The following is a 12,406-nucleotide window of genomic DNA, read 5'->3' on the forward strand; positions in this document are numbered from 1 at the left end:
GTTCTAAGTTGTGTCCGCAAAATGCTGGAAAACTGCCTCTTGCACCTCACTATCGTTTTGAAATCTCCGTCCTCTGAGATCCCTCTTCAAGTTTGAGAACAGGAAGTAGTCACTCGGTGTCAAGTCTGGACTGTAGACTCTAAGAAAAAAAGGAGTATTTTTACTCCTTTTGGGGACTAAATGCATTGCCACAAAAAATAGTCCCTTTCGAGAGTAAATGCGTGGGAGTAAATGAATGTCACGGAGTGGACACTGCATTTCACGTGCTGTTGTAAGAGTCCCAGGTACATAATTCGTGTGCATGCATGAAAATACTTCGAAGCAAACCATCAGCCGTGATATATCGAGTGATATCTTGCGCCATACATAGGGGACAATTCGCGAAGAAAGATGCGCCAACTGTTTCTTACTCTGTGTGGCTGGAAAATTGCTAAGTTGGCTGAGTTACATACAGCCTTGTGCCATCAAATTGACAAAGGGCACATATTTACGTAGACTGTTGCATTCAGGAGACCATTCGCGATTTTCACCGACAATTTCCAGTCCTGGGGAGTAAATGTCGAGTTAGGGGACTAAAATGGGGAGAAATTGCAGTCTAGGGGAGCAGAAGCTGCAATTACTCCCCGTTTTACTCCTTTTTTTTCTTAGAGTGTAGGGTGGGCGGTGGATTTCTCGAAGCCGCACTCCTTCAGTGCAGCATTGGCAACAGAAGCCGTGTGGACAGGGGCATTGTCCTGAAGCAGCCGGACACCTCGACTCATCCTGCCGCACCTCTTTTCCTTGATGGCGTCTCGCAGTCGGTGCAAGAGCGAAGCATAATAAGTCGCATTTACTGTGGTGTTCCTCTCTTTGAAGTCGATGAGGAGGATCCCGTGAGAATCCCAAAATATTGTTGCCATGATCTTCTTTGTGGATTGTGTGACCTTGGCTTATCTTGGGGGTGCTTCTCCTACCTTCGCCATCCCATCGGCTCCTTTTTCGAAAGGGGATCATAGTAGAGCACCATAGTCTCATCCCCTGTGGCAATTGTTTCTTCTTCGTTCTCTTGACAGAGCTCCAAAAACTCATTGGCACAGACGACGCGGTGTTGCTTTTCAACTGACGAAAGAAGTCGTGGCACCCATCTCGCATTGACCTTTTTCATGTGAAGGCCCTTGCCGATTATGCGAAAAACGGTTGTTTTGGAAAGCCCCAGCCTTACTGAGATTTCCTTCACCTTCAGACGCCTGTCGCTCAGCACTTCTTCTTCGACAAGAGACAAATTTTCTGGTGTCACCACTTCCACTGGACGACCATCGCGTGGATCATCTTCAATGGACTCTCGCCCCAGTCGAAACTGCTTAGCCCAGTCTTTTACCGTTGTGTACGACGGAGAGGCTTCCCTGTACACGTTGTCCAGTCACGCTTTAATTTCCTTAGGTGAAAGTCCCTTTTTTGCCAAGAATTTTATCACAGCGCGGTACTCGATTTTTTCCATTTTAACTGAAGAGTGCACCTTGGCTGTTTGAAATGCCGCTCTCCAACCGACAAAAGCATGGAGAGGGTTAAGGGTGGTGCTCCGGCCCTCCAACAGATGGCGCCACGCGTCCTTAATCGCATTTTCAAATTCGCGCGCTTTTTCTACCTCGGGCCGGAAACTTATGGAACCACCCTCGTACGTGCAGGAATGCCGTACGTCACATTCCTCAAGCTCGGAACAAGTGTTTAATGTCTCTGCCATAGGTACACGATGCTCAGGCGACAAGCGATTATCCGGAGACACCTCTCATAAAACAGTGGGACCCTTGTACGGTTCTGGCGTGAATGAGCGATGTCCACCTGAAGCAGAATCATGCTGAGATGTGAATTATATATTCTTTTCCCTTTCTTTTTTCTAATCCGCTGTTATCTGACTTGGGGCTAAGAAAAGAGATACATAAAAAGAAACGGAAATCGGCAACATGCTCATTTACGTATGAAAGGGTTAACCCCGCAGCTTTGGAACGGGTTAGCCGTCAAAGCCCCTTTTATGAGGGCCGCAAGTGGATTTGGGGGGAACTTTGCTTGCTTTATTGCTATTCCCTGGCCAGGACCACCGTCAGTGTCATAAATGCTTAATCGTGCATCAGAGTTGAGTAACGGTTTCAAATTTGTCAAGGCCAGTGTTTCTGCGCTTACTTTTGAGCGGAAAGGAGGAGGGCGCCGCAAGGAAGTCCATCCCGTGCGGCGCGGCGCGACAGGCACACCAGGGTGAACTGAAAAATTCGTGGCGGTCGTATAAGAAAAAACACCCCGGAGAAGTTTTGCATACTTATAACAGGGAAACTATGCTAAATTTGTGCGGAAATTTCGTTCCTTTAGCGCGTCCACCAATGCCACTTTTCCTTCGGCGAAGGTTTCAATTTTGCCTAAAACTACCGGCTTTCGCATTTATTATTATTATTTTTTTACAGTCTAACAGTTTAATTTTCTGGCGTCAAACTTTTTGGTGAAATGTACCGGTAGGCCCCTACAAATAAAAAATGTAACTTAGCAATTTCTGCTCATGGTGTTTTTTTTTTTTTTTCATAGAAAGATGTTGAATATGTTTTATTTTGCGCCTCTTTCGCGGAAGCGTAGCTCGCTATTTCTCCACTCGCGGCGACTGCAAATCCGAAGATAACTAGTTTGAACTTTTCGGAAGCGCGTCCCGTCGACATTTTGGTATTTCCTTTTAGACAAGCACACGCAGCATGTCACGTGTCCCGAATTCAAAATCTTGGCGACATATCGTAACTGTCTTTTTCTTTTTTAAGGGTAACTCAGGCTATGCGTAACCAGTCTTTTACGAGTAACGCGCGTGGTGTCTAAAAACCGCTCAGACACCAGAAGCCACTTATAAATCTGTCGTAACCTCTACGGTCAACAACAGTAACTCTTATTCTGGAAGTTATGCCGGCTTAAAAGTAACGTCTAAATAATAATTGAGGGTTTACGTCGCGACACAACTGAAATCATGAGCGACGCCACAGCGGTTGGTGTGTGGATTGCTTTTTCCCACCTGAGGTTTCTTTAACGTGCGATGAAAGCTCATCACACAGCACCCCGTATTTAACGTCCCTCGCGGAAGACGGCGTGTCTAGGCAACTTATACCCTGCCCCGAAGTTGGTAACGTCTAAAGTTACTGGATTTAGAGTGGAGTCACGTGAGGGGTGTAGCATACGTCACGACTTCCTCTCGTTCTGCGACGCGCTCTTTGCACGAGAAGAAGTATATTTCAACGGTGTGCGAGACAGAACCCTCGCACTCGCTCTGCAGGTCACCTGTGCACATCGTTCTTTGGCATGAACTCATTTCATTCGTTGAAAAACACTCCACTGAAAAACGAAAAAAAAAAAGACTTTGGGGGGTCACCTCCATGCTCCTTTAAGTCTACGGAAGGATCAACTTATTCAAGATCGTCTACGTTCGAGTCCTGCGATCTTTGTCGTCATCTTCTTCTGGCCACTTGACACACAAGCAGGACAATTGCACAAGCAGGACATTTGTCGATATTTAATTTACGCAGTGCTGCCGTTGGCAAGAACTGACGCAGGAAAGAAATTGTCACCGATACATTTTGGGATGTCTACGGCTGCAAAAGAAATTCTAACAGCTATAAAATGTCTGCAATTGTAATAAGCATTTATAATCACATCTTACCTGCTTAGACTTGTAAATAAGTCGCCGCAGCAATTACGAAGGAGTGTAGTTAATTGATCGAACTTCTTTACGGGGGTTCACATATGGTGATTCCCTACATGACGTCACACTTTTGCGCTGCCGCACGAACGGTTCAGGCGCGGTTACACCTTATATAGTGTCGAGACGTAAACACCCGTAATATGAAATACATAGATTTGTCTTGTACTGGCTCAAACACCTAGGCCTCCTGCAATAGATGTGCCTCCAGGTGGATGGTGTTTTCATTTCAATAACATCACGCACGGCGGTGTTTCGGACGTTGCTGTTGTTATTGCATTTCTGTTGTTTAGTCATTTCTGATCCTTTCGTACCGTAATTCGAGGAGGATGTGGCTAGACATTGGCCTCACACACTCGCCCATATTCACTGGACATCGCGTGCTCCATGCCCTTACAAGCAGGGTACACAAGTGTTTCAATAATTCGGGCAACTCGTAAGGAATCAAACAGCCGAACACATGTGCACAATATATTTATTTCATCCCACAGCCACCGGGCGATGCGCACTGAACATATGCAGAACACGATTTTTGGGGAACACTCAAGGCATTTACATATGGGCATCCGTTCGCCAATGCACGGCACTTTTCAGGTCTTCCGCCACCGCCATGAGCAGGGTTCCTTATCGGCCAAGGTTTCGAAGTAGCCATCCCCGCCGGGTAACACCTGATCGTGCGGGGTGTGTTCAACCGATACTCGAAAAACGATGCGGGGTGTGTAACCGATACTCGATGATGAGCACGGTCAGCGCGACGAGATCACGGTGCCACGCTGAGATCAGAGAGGAAGCGAGCGAGCATACTTAGGGCGCACTTTGGTGTTGTTTCATTATGCGTGTTGGACCTTGAATCTAGTCTCCCTTGATGACACAGTCTAGAAGTATCTGCACCTGCATGTAAACTGGAAACTCCATTTCCAGGTATCTGCAGCCAGGTACAACGACAGGCTCTTCCAAGACGACAAAAAGATGGCGTCTGTTGTTCTCACACAAGGCGGAGGAATTCATGTGGTGAGAACAATGTCACTAATGTGTGCGCATGTTATATATCAAACTTTAATTCGTACGTAACTTATTCGTGCCAAAAAGAACGGAATCATCGGCGAGGAGCTGCGAATCAAACCCCTGCCCACAATGGAACGATCCTCAGAAGGACACTTACCACATCTATTGTACCGTGGCGATCCAGTTGATAGTTATACGCCGTTGCAAGATTACAGTAAGTATAGTTTGAAGATGCAGTGAACATTTTGATATTCAAGATAATTAATAAGCGGAAAACGTCATTTTCTTTATTGTGGTGAACATCCGGGCTGGACAGGAACGGTAGCGCATGGCAAACAAGGAATCCGTGGAGTACCTAAGTGGGAGTGGTTCTTCGCTACCTCCATTCACTACAAAGCGCACATACTGTTGTACAGGTTATATGTATTTAGCTTTGGCGTAGAGTACCTATCTGAAGTAATTTAGGCGGTGGCCCGATGGCCAGCACCTAGTGTTCTAATTGATGAGAACAGAGAAATATAGTTGTCGCTATCATACTTCCTCAAACATACGGAGACATGAAACTGTACACATATTTCGGTTATTACTATAATTTTTATAATTCTTCAATATCCGTGTCATACCCTGCGACATGTAACCAGAGCATCAAGCCGAACCGGAACCGAAAACCGTAAAGAACCGTTTTTTTTTTTTTTTTTTTGCCGTAACAGAACCGTAACCGACCGGATTTGGAAACTTTCGGCTACTGTTTCAAAGCCGGTTTCAAAGCATCGAGAGTTCGAGACTGACCGTTTTTTTATCTACCTTAAAGGAGTACCGAGAGACGTCCAAACAATTTTCAGGTTAAGACATCTGATGAAAGTGCGTGTGTCATTTTACCGAATGGCGCTGCAGGTTTTGATGCGTGCAATTTGTTTCCCAGAAAAAAACTCACATAAACATGGGTCCGCACTTTCACCCTTAACTCGCCATTCCAGGTATTACGAGGAGAAGAAGGTATGATGCCACGTCAGTGATGACACTGGAAGGAGAACTCGTTCTGGTTCGCCGGTCAGTGGGGGTCAGCGCCTTGTCCCTTTGCCGCCGCAAACCAGTTTTGCCAGTTCTCCCGGGGAAATGGGGATAGAAGGAGCGGCCGAATCATTAACGAACCAGGAGAAGGGCTTTTCCAGAACCCCGAACAGCCGAGTAGCAGACATTTCTCTAGACCAATCAGTGAGCGTTCTCCTTATAGCGTCAGCGCGAGGTTCCAAGCAGATCTCAGGCTGGTACTGCTCTTCACCGCCGTTGCGCACAGTCGCTTTTTTCGACGTACTGTAAATTCAATTTCTGCGATAATTCTGACTTTGGGGTGTGAATTACTTTGCATGGTGCATCTTACTGGTCTACTTAACAGTTTTACAGGAAGAAAACAAGGTGTTAAAAATGACTTCTGTGCTACTTTAAGTGCCTGAACCTGTTCCAAAAGCGACCGGTTCATGCGGACGTTTTTTCCAACACGAGTCTCCCATGCCCAGCAATTCGGTTCAAAACGTAAAGCAGGCTTCACCTTATACTGCTCCCATAGAAGCCATGTGTTAGCAATAGAAAAGCACGTGCAGCACGTTCCGTTGTTACCGCTTTGCATTCGTTCTCTAGTGGGACGTTGCCTGTGTCATAACGAAACATTTGGTGAAGTTTCGTTGGCGAATATTGGGGGTCTTCGAGGCTCCATTTTCGTTCCAAATTTCCGACCTGTGAAGGTGGCTTCACGAGATGCACTGAAGCTTGAAGCCTCCTTGTTCCACGATGATTGGTTGAAGCCCTCAACCTGGTGAATTAAAGCAAATACACCATATATTTTGCAAGAAACGCGTGAGTTGAATGCTCTGCACGGCATCTCAAGCAGCCTACAATACAGATCAGTTCGCAAAATTTGTTGCCCATGCAAAAAAAAAAAAAAAAAGAAATAATAATAATAACTTGCTGTCATCTTGCTTCGATGCACGCAGCTTGCGAGGAGGTCTGAAACCACCCACCACACTATCACCTACTTACGCAAACGCGATAGTGTACTTTGCACTAAAACTCGATGTTCGATACTCCGGTAAATAAGGTACTCTTTACATTGGCGATTGAATGAATGATGCGAAAAGTAAAAATATAGAGTCAGCTAAAGGGAAAGGATCATACAGTGCTGTTTTTTTACACCGGAATTTTTGGCTGATTCGATTACAAGCAGCTCAAGAAGTACTACATGTCTTCCGCATAACACCAACAGCAATTTACCTCAGAAGCGTGATGTAGAGTACGATTTGACTTTTCGCTTTTATTTCGTTTTTCCGTGCGAGTGATCCCGAGCAGTCTGCACCACACTATTGAGGCGCCTCAGTCTGTATTTTGGTTTGGTTTGGTAGGAAAAACACTGAAATTTCAGTATACAGAAGGTCACTGAGACAGAAAAGCACAAAACGTTTAAACAAGAAATGCAGTGGGAGCTTTACGGTTGTTGCTCCACGCACATCGCAACATTTGCTTGAGCTTTCTTATGTCCTTCGAGGTGTCACTATGACGTTTGCCTCGAGCTCCGTACGCAGTTCAGCGTGCGTCATGGAGTCTGATGATGCTTGTGTCTTCCTGTTCTTACCTTTGCCGCCGTTCTTTGCAGCAGTTATTCTATTATGTTTTATGTACTAACTATCCCAATACACTCTTGGCGTTTGTGGTATCTTGAATAAATAAAATAAATACAGCCCTTTGATTCAGGTCATGCAGTCCACTGATATGTGGTTCGATCAACCTGAAGATAAAAAAAGATATGGTGCGATTTGGCGGCGTGAGAGGCAGCGTTGCTTCCCTATTACGTGTCTCTGAAGTACCGATAAGCAATAACTGTAGGAGGGCGTTGTATGTTTTCTCATTGATATTTTACTGGTGAAGTGAAGATGACGCGGTTCTATCGTGGCACGTTGTATACACTCGTGGAGCTTCGTTATCGCATACAGCATGGTGCTTTAAAAGCGTCTGGATGTCACCTTTATGTACGGAGATGTTCAAACGAAAATTTCTGGAACTGTGCGCTGCACTATGATGACCGTATACCCAACAAAGGGGGTTGTGCTTGCCTTTGACGAATTCTGCCCCGCTGCTGGACAGTTGGTCTTCCGCTAGATGTACAGCTTGGGACAAAAGTTTACAGAACACTATGGTGTCGCATTTCTCCGTTGGAGCGACAGCTGAGCAGCAAACGGGGGAGGACACACATACCGAGAGATGGATAGAATAGCCAGTCACCCGTTTCTCATTCGATCTCTTCCTCGTAGTTAGCAGACGGCCGCTTCGATGAGGAAATACGTCATTATACGACATAATTCGATACGACGATAATCAATACGACATTATTCACCCCCAAATCTGCATTTAAAGGCAACGCCATAAGAAAAACAACGCACTACACGCGCTCTTCGATTTTCAATGCGCGCATACCGCAGCGGTAGGTTGATGATGCCTGCTTTACGAGGCGAAAGGAATCGACTCAGTGCTCTACTATCGGCCTCTGTGCTCGTTTACCACCGCTCAAATCACGATAATCCTTGCCTGCGCGCCACTGGACTCAGAACTCCTCACAAGCTGCGCGCATCTAGCAAGAGTCTCGTGACAACAAGATATTATTCTATTTTTTTTTAGCTTTTTTGCATGCGCAACAAATTATGCGAACTTATCTGTCTTGTAGGGTGTTTGAGATGCCGTACAGAGCATTCAACTCACGCGTTTCTTGCGAAATACATGGTGCATTTGCGCTAACTTACCAGGTTGAGGGCTTCAACCAACGCTTCAGTGCATCTCGTGAAGCCTCCTTCACAGGTCGGAAATTTGGAACCAAAATGGAACCTCGAAGACCCCAATATTCGTCAACGAAACTTGCACCAAATGTTTAGCAATGACACAGGCAACGTCCCACTAGAGAACGGATGCAAAGCGGTAACAACGGGACCTGCTGCACGCGCTTTCCTATTCCTAATACATGGCTTCTATGGGAGCAGTATCAGGTGAAGCGTGCTTTACGTTTTGTCCCCAATTGCTGGGCGTCTAGCTATGCATTTCCGATTGTATTGAATACAAGAGGAAATGCATAGCTAGACGCCCGCATCGATGGAGACAACGTCGGACAACCACGCTGTATAGTTTAGTTTTCCTGTGGGCAAGCGTTCTTGTCGCAGCTTTGCGACCAGCACGTTCGCAGAATACGGAGGCCCATACCTGAACCGTTTTTAAAGGAAACAGGTGATCTCGCTGATGGTCGTTTCGTGATACAGCAGAGCTTGTACTACGTGTGTGGCGACGTCTGTTGTGTGACAGTTGGCGGAGCGATATGTAGGTCACTGAAATATTGGCATTCCTCCCCTGCGGTTGGCATTGTCATATTGTAAATAAAAACGACATCAATGCTAGTGATTGATTATTTAAATTGTCGAATATTAATAGTATAGGCAGCGCGTGATTGTTAGAGACAGCAACGATTGGAAGATGTCATGTCACATTACACGATTGTAAGCCACAGTTTCAAAACCGTGCACATAGTTGTGCAATAAGGTCATCTGCTTTGTAGATAATGCGGCTAAAACGAAAGTTCATATGAGGTACGGCGCAGAACGACATACTTATATGGACAGAGATAGTTGCTAGGTGTGCTTAATTGGAAAAGACCCAAAATAAGAGCTTCCTTCTTCTTGTAATGTGCATCTGACTCGATTCAGGATGTCCAGCAGTTGACATGATGCTTTATACATTGGTGTAAGCAATGCAAGAGAAATACCTCAATCAATGTATACTCTGGAACCCTGCAGCCAACACAACAAGGAATGAGCTGACATTTGTGCTGCAAGGAGGACCGTATTTGTGATGTTGGTTGGGCAAGACGAATGCCGACGTGTAATTAGCGTTAAACAGTCAGCAGCGCATTCCCGTTTTTCTCTGCGACTTCGGCGGGGGAAGTCATAGTTGTGAGAGTCAGGAAATGGTTGCAAGGCATAAATACATGATCACCGTTCGCTCGCATTGCAAAGTGAGATATCGTATGCTGCTACCTTAATATGGAAGACATCACCTTAGATTGAGACATTGCGGTGCAGATTGAGGTTGAAAATGCTGCTATCAGAAAGAGACTCGCGTATATTCACAACTAACTATTTGACTACCTCTCGTGTTACAACTAGTTCCAGTTCCTCTCAACCAGTGGGATGCGTTGCCCCTCCACGAAGAAGTTTACGGTAAGATCACGTTTCCTTGTTCTTTAGATTTCTATTCCAGTGCACAACTTTATTGGGACTTTGCACGTAGTAACAGTATGCGAGCTAGCTGCTGTAATTCCCACGATGGTAGCATCTCTTCAAGTTAGAGTTCAGAGCATGGACAATCTGGACGGCGTAAAACAGAGTGAGCCGTGACGTGTGGACCTGTTCTCGCCGTTTCTTCGTCCAAACTGTGTTAGAAAGTGAGCGTTCATCTTATTAGCGCTCATCCTATATTCGGACCAACCGAAGAAGCGCAGGTAACCGCAGCGATGCAAAAATATCGAAACTTTCGGTATCGATAAATAACAAGATCGTAAAAAATAATCTATGAAATCAATTAAAATATCGACATTTTTGTATTTTAACAACAACAACTTTATTTTCGGCCTTGGAGAGTGGGGAGTTTCATCGCAACAGGCGATACTCTACCCCAGTGCTTGGTGGAATGGGGGGAATAAAATAACGAGCCCCTTTACAATAACGATCGAAGTCCGATGGTGTCCAGAAATGTCAGAAGAGCTTTGAGCGCAGAGCGTTGCTGGGCTGGATTGGGCCAGGGACCAAGCAATTTCGGTAGGGAGAAAGGGCGAGAGTCCAGCTGACGAAGAGACTCGGAGAGTGTCATTCGGGAAGGTTCGTAGTGAGGGCAATGAAGAAGAATGTGCTCCAGATCCTCAAGAGAACCACAGTGGCAACAGGTGGGAGAATCAATTTGTCTCAAGCGGTAACGCCACTGAGCTGTAAAGGCCACATCGAGGCGCATGCGGTGGATTAATGCAGCATCCTGACGAGATGTGTTTCGTGGCATGCGGAAAGCGAGCATGGGATCAACTCTGTTCAACATAGAGGGGGGAAGAATGTCGGTTGTCCGTTGGCGGGAAGCCAGGGGTGTCACTAGACGTCGCAGAATTGAACGGCGGTCTCCTCTGAGCAGAACAATACGGGTCCGGTTCCGAGACGAGAGTGCTGCTTCTGCGGCGCTGTCAGCCTGCTCGTTCCCCACGACACCACAATGGGCTGGAACCCACTGGAGAACCAGCCTGTGGCCTGCGGCGTAGATAGTGTGGTAAGCCATTAACACGTCGGTGACTAGGGGTGCGGATGGGCCTCGTATGCCGGAAGTTTCAATTGCTTGAAGTGCAGATTTGGAGTCTGTAAAGACTGCCCATTCCCGGGGTGGAAAATCAGCGATGTGTTGTAGAAAGAAAAGGATGGCATAGAGTTCCGCAGCTGTGGAGGAGGTTGGATGTGAAAGGCGTCTTCCGTGCACGACGCCTTCGGATGGAATGACGAAGGCTGAGGCGGACTTGTTGTTTCGGGATGCGCCATCAGTATATGCTGCCGTAAACGTAGAAAACTTCTCGTCTACCAGAGCATGAAAATGGGCTCGGAGGACTTGAGGGGGGACCTGATCTCTTCTTTGCAGAAGGTTTGGGAGGCGTACAAACGTGGGCGGTACCGGGAGAGACCAGGGGGCTTCCGGCGGTATAGTGTCCTTAGTTATAAAGCCAGTGAGAGTCTGGCGTGTCCTCTGCGCTACTCGATAGAAGTCGCTTCCAGGGCGGTATCGAATTTTCCTGAGTAGCGGGTGGCGGGGAATGTGAGCACGCAAACGGAGGTAGTGCCGAGCCGTTTCCCGTTCACGGAGAACTTCAAGCGGGAGCTTACCAGCTTCAGCCAGTACTTGTCGTGTTTCAGCCATTCTGGGAACATTTTTGTATTTTGAAAATAATGTTGCTAGTTGAAAGCAGTTATCTATGTTTAAAATGCCATCACTCCATTACTGGAACAATATAAAAAACAAATTTCCCTTGTTTTATTACCTTTCATGCGTGCCCAAGAACACCAACTGTCCTTAGACGTCGTCAAAGTGTCATCGCGCCCTCAAACGTGATGGGATGTGCGGAGGAGATGTACAAAGTGTCAGCATATAGGAACTGCCATTGATGGCCATATGCGTATGTCCCGCGGTCGTCAACTGGAGAACATGTACAGAAGAAAATTATTTTGATACTGCGTTGTGCATTTTATTGCCTGCTCAGAACTATTAAGGTTCCGGTTTGTTTGCCATAACCAAATACAACACAACAAGTAATGACGGTTCTGACGTGTATCTTTCGGCTTCGAATTCTTTGTATCAAATCTACTCGATTTCACGTTTCCTGACCACATAGTTACCCGGTTGGGCAAGCTCACGGAAGAGCCGCTTGCGGGCTCTGAGGTCCACGCTTCGGCTGGAACCCCGAAAGCTCCCAATTCCCTTGCAGGAAACGGGGAGGGCTCACCCGAGACAGCAGTGTATCCTGCTAAGCGCCACATAGAGGAGAGTAGTTTCACTGAGACCAATGAGATCACTGAGATCATGGAGGATGTTGAACTGGAGGTAGATGGAGATACTACGAAAGCCGGGAACGGTGGTTCTGGAGGT

General features: G+C 46.4%; 1 protein-coding gene across 2 annotated transcripts in view; it reads left to right on the forward strand.

Moving 5' to 3' along the window:
• Positions 1–12,406, forward strand: part of LOC135374247 (venom metalloproteinase antarease TserMP_A-like) — a 166,985-nt gene that overhangs the window by 34,596 nt on the left and 119,983 nt on the right. For both annotated transcript variants that reach the window (XM_064607246.1, XM_064607247.1), the window contains exons 3-5: positions 4,622–4,711; positions 4,790–4,919; positions 9,901–9,954. In XM_064607246.1, the coding sequence (XP_064463316.1) occupies positions 4,622–4,711; positions 4,790–4,919; positions 9,901–9,954 (274 nt within the window). The remainder of the gene's footprint in view (positions 1–4,621; positions 4,712–4,789; positions 4,920–9,900; positions 9,955–12,406) is intronic.

The sequence above is a fragment of the Ornithodoros turicata genome, unplaced genomic scaffold, assembly GCF_037126465.1.
Source record: "Ornithodoros turicata isolate Travis unplaced genomic scaffold, ASM3712646v1 Chromosome49, whole genome shotgun sequence".
In the NCBI taxonomy this organism is placed as follows: Eukaryota; Metazoa; Arthropoda; class Arachnida; order Ixodida; family Argasidae; genus Ornithodoros; species Ornithodoros turicata.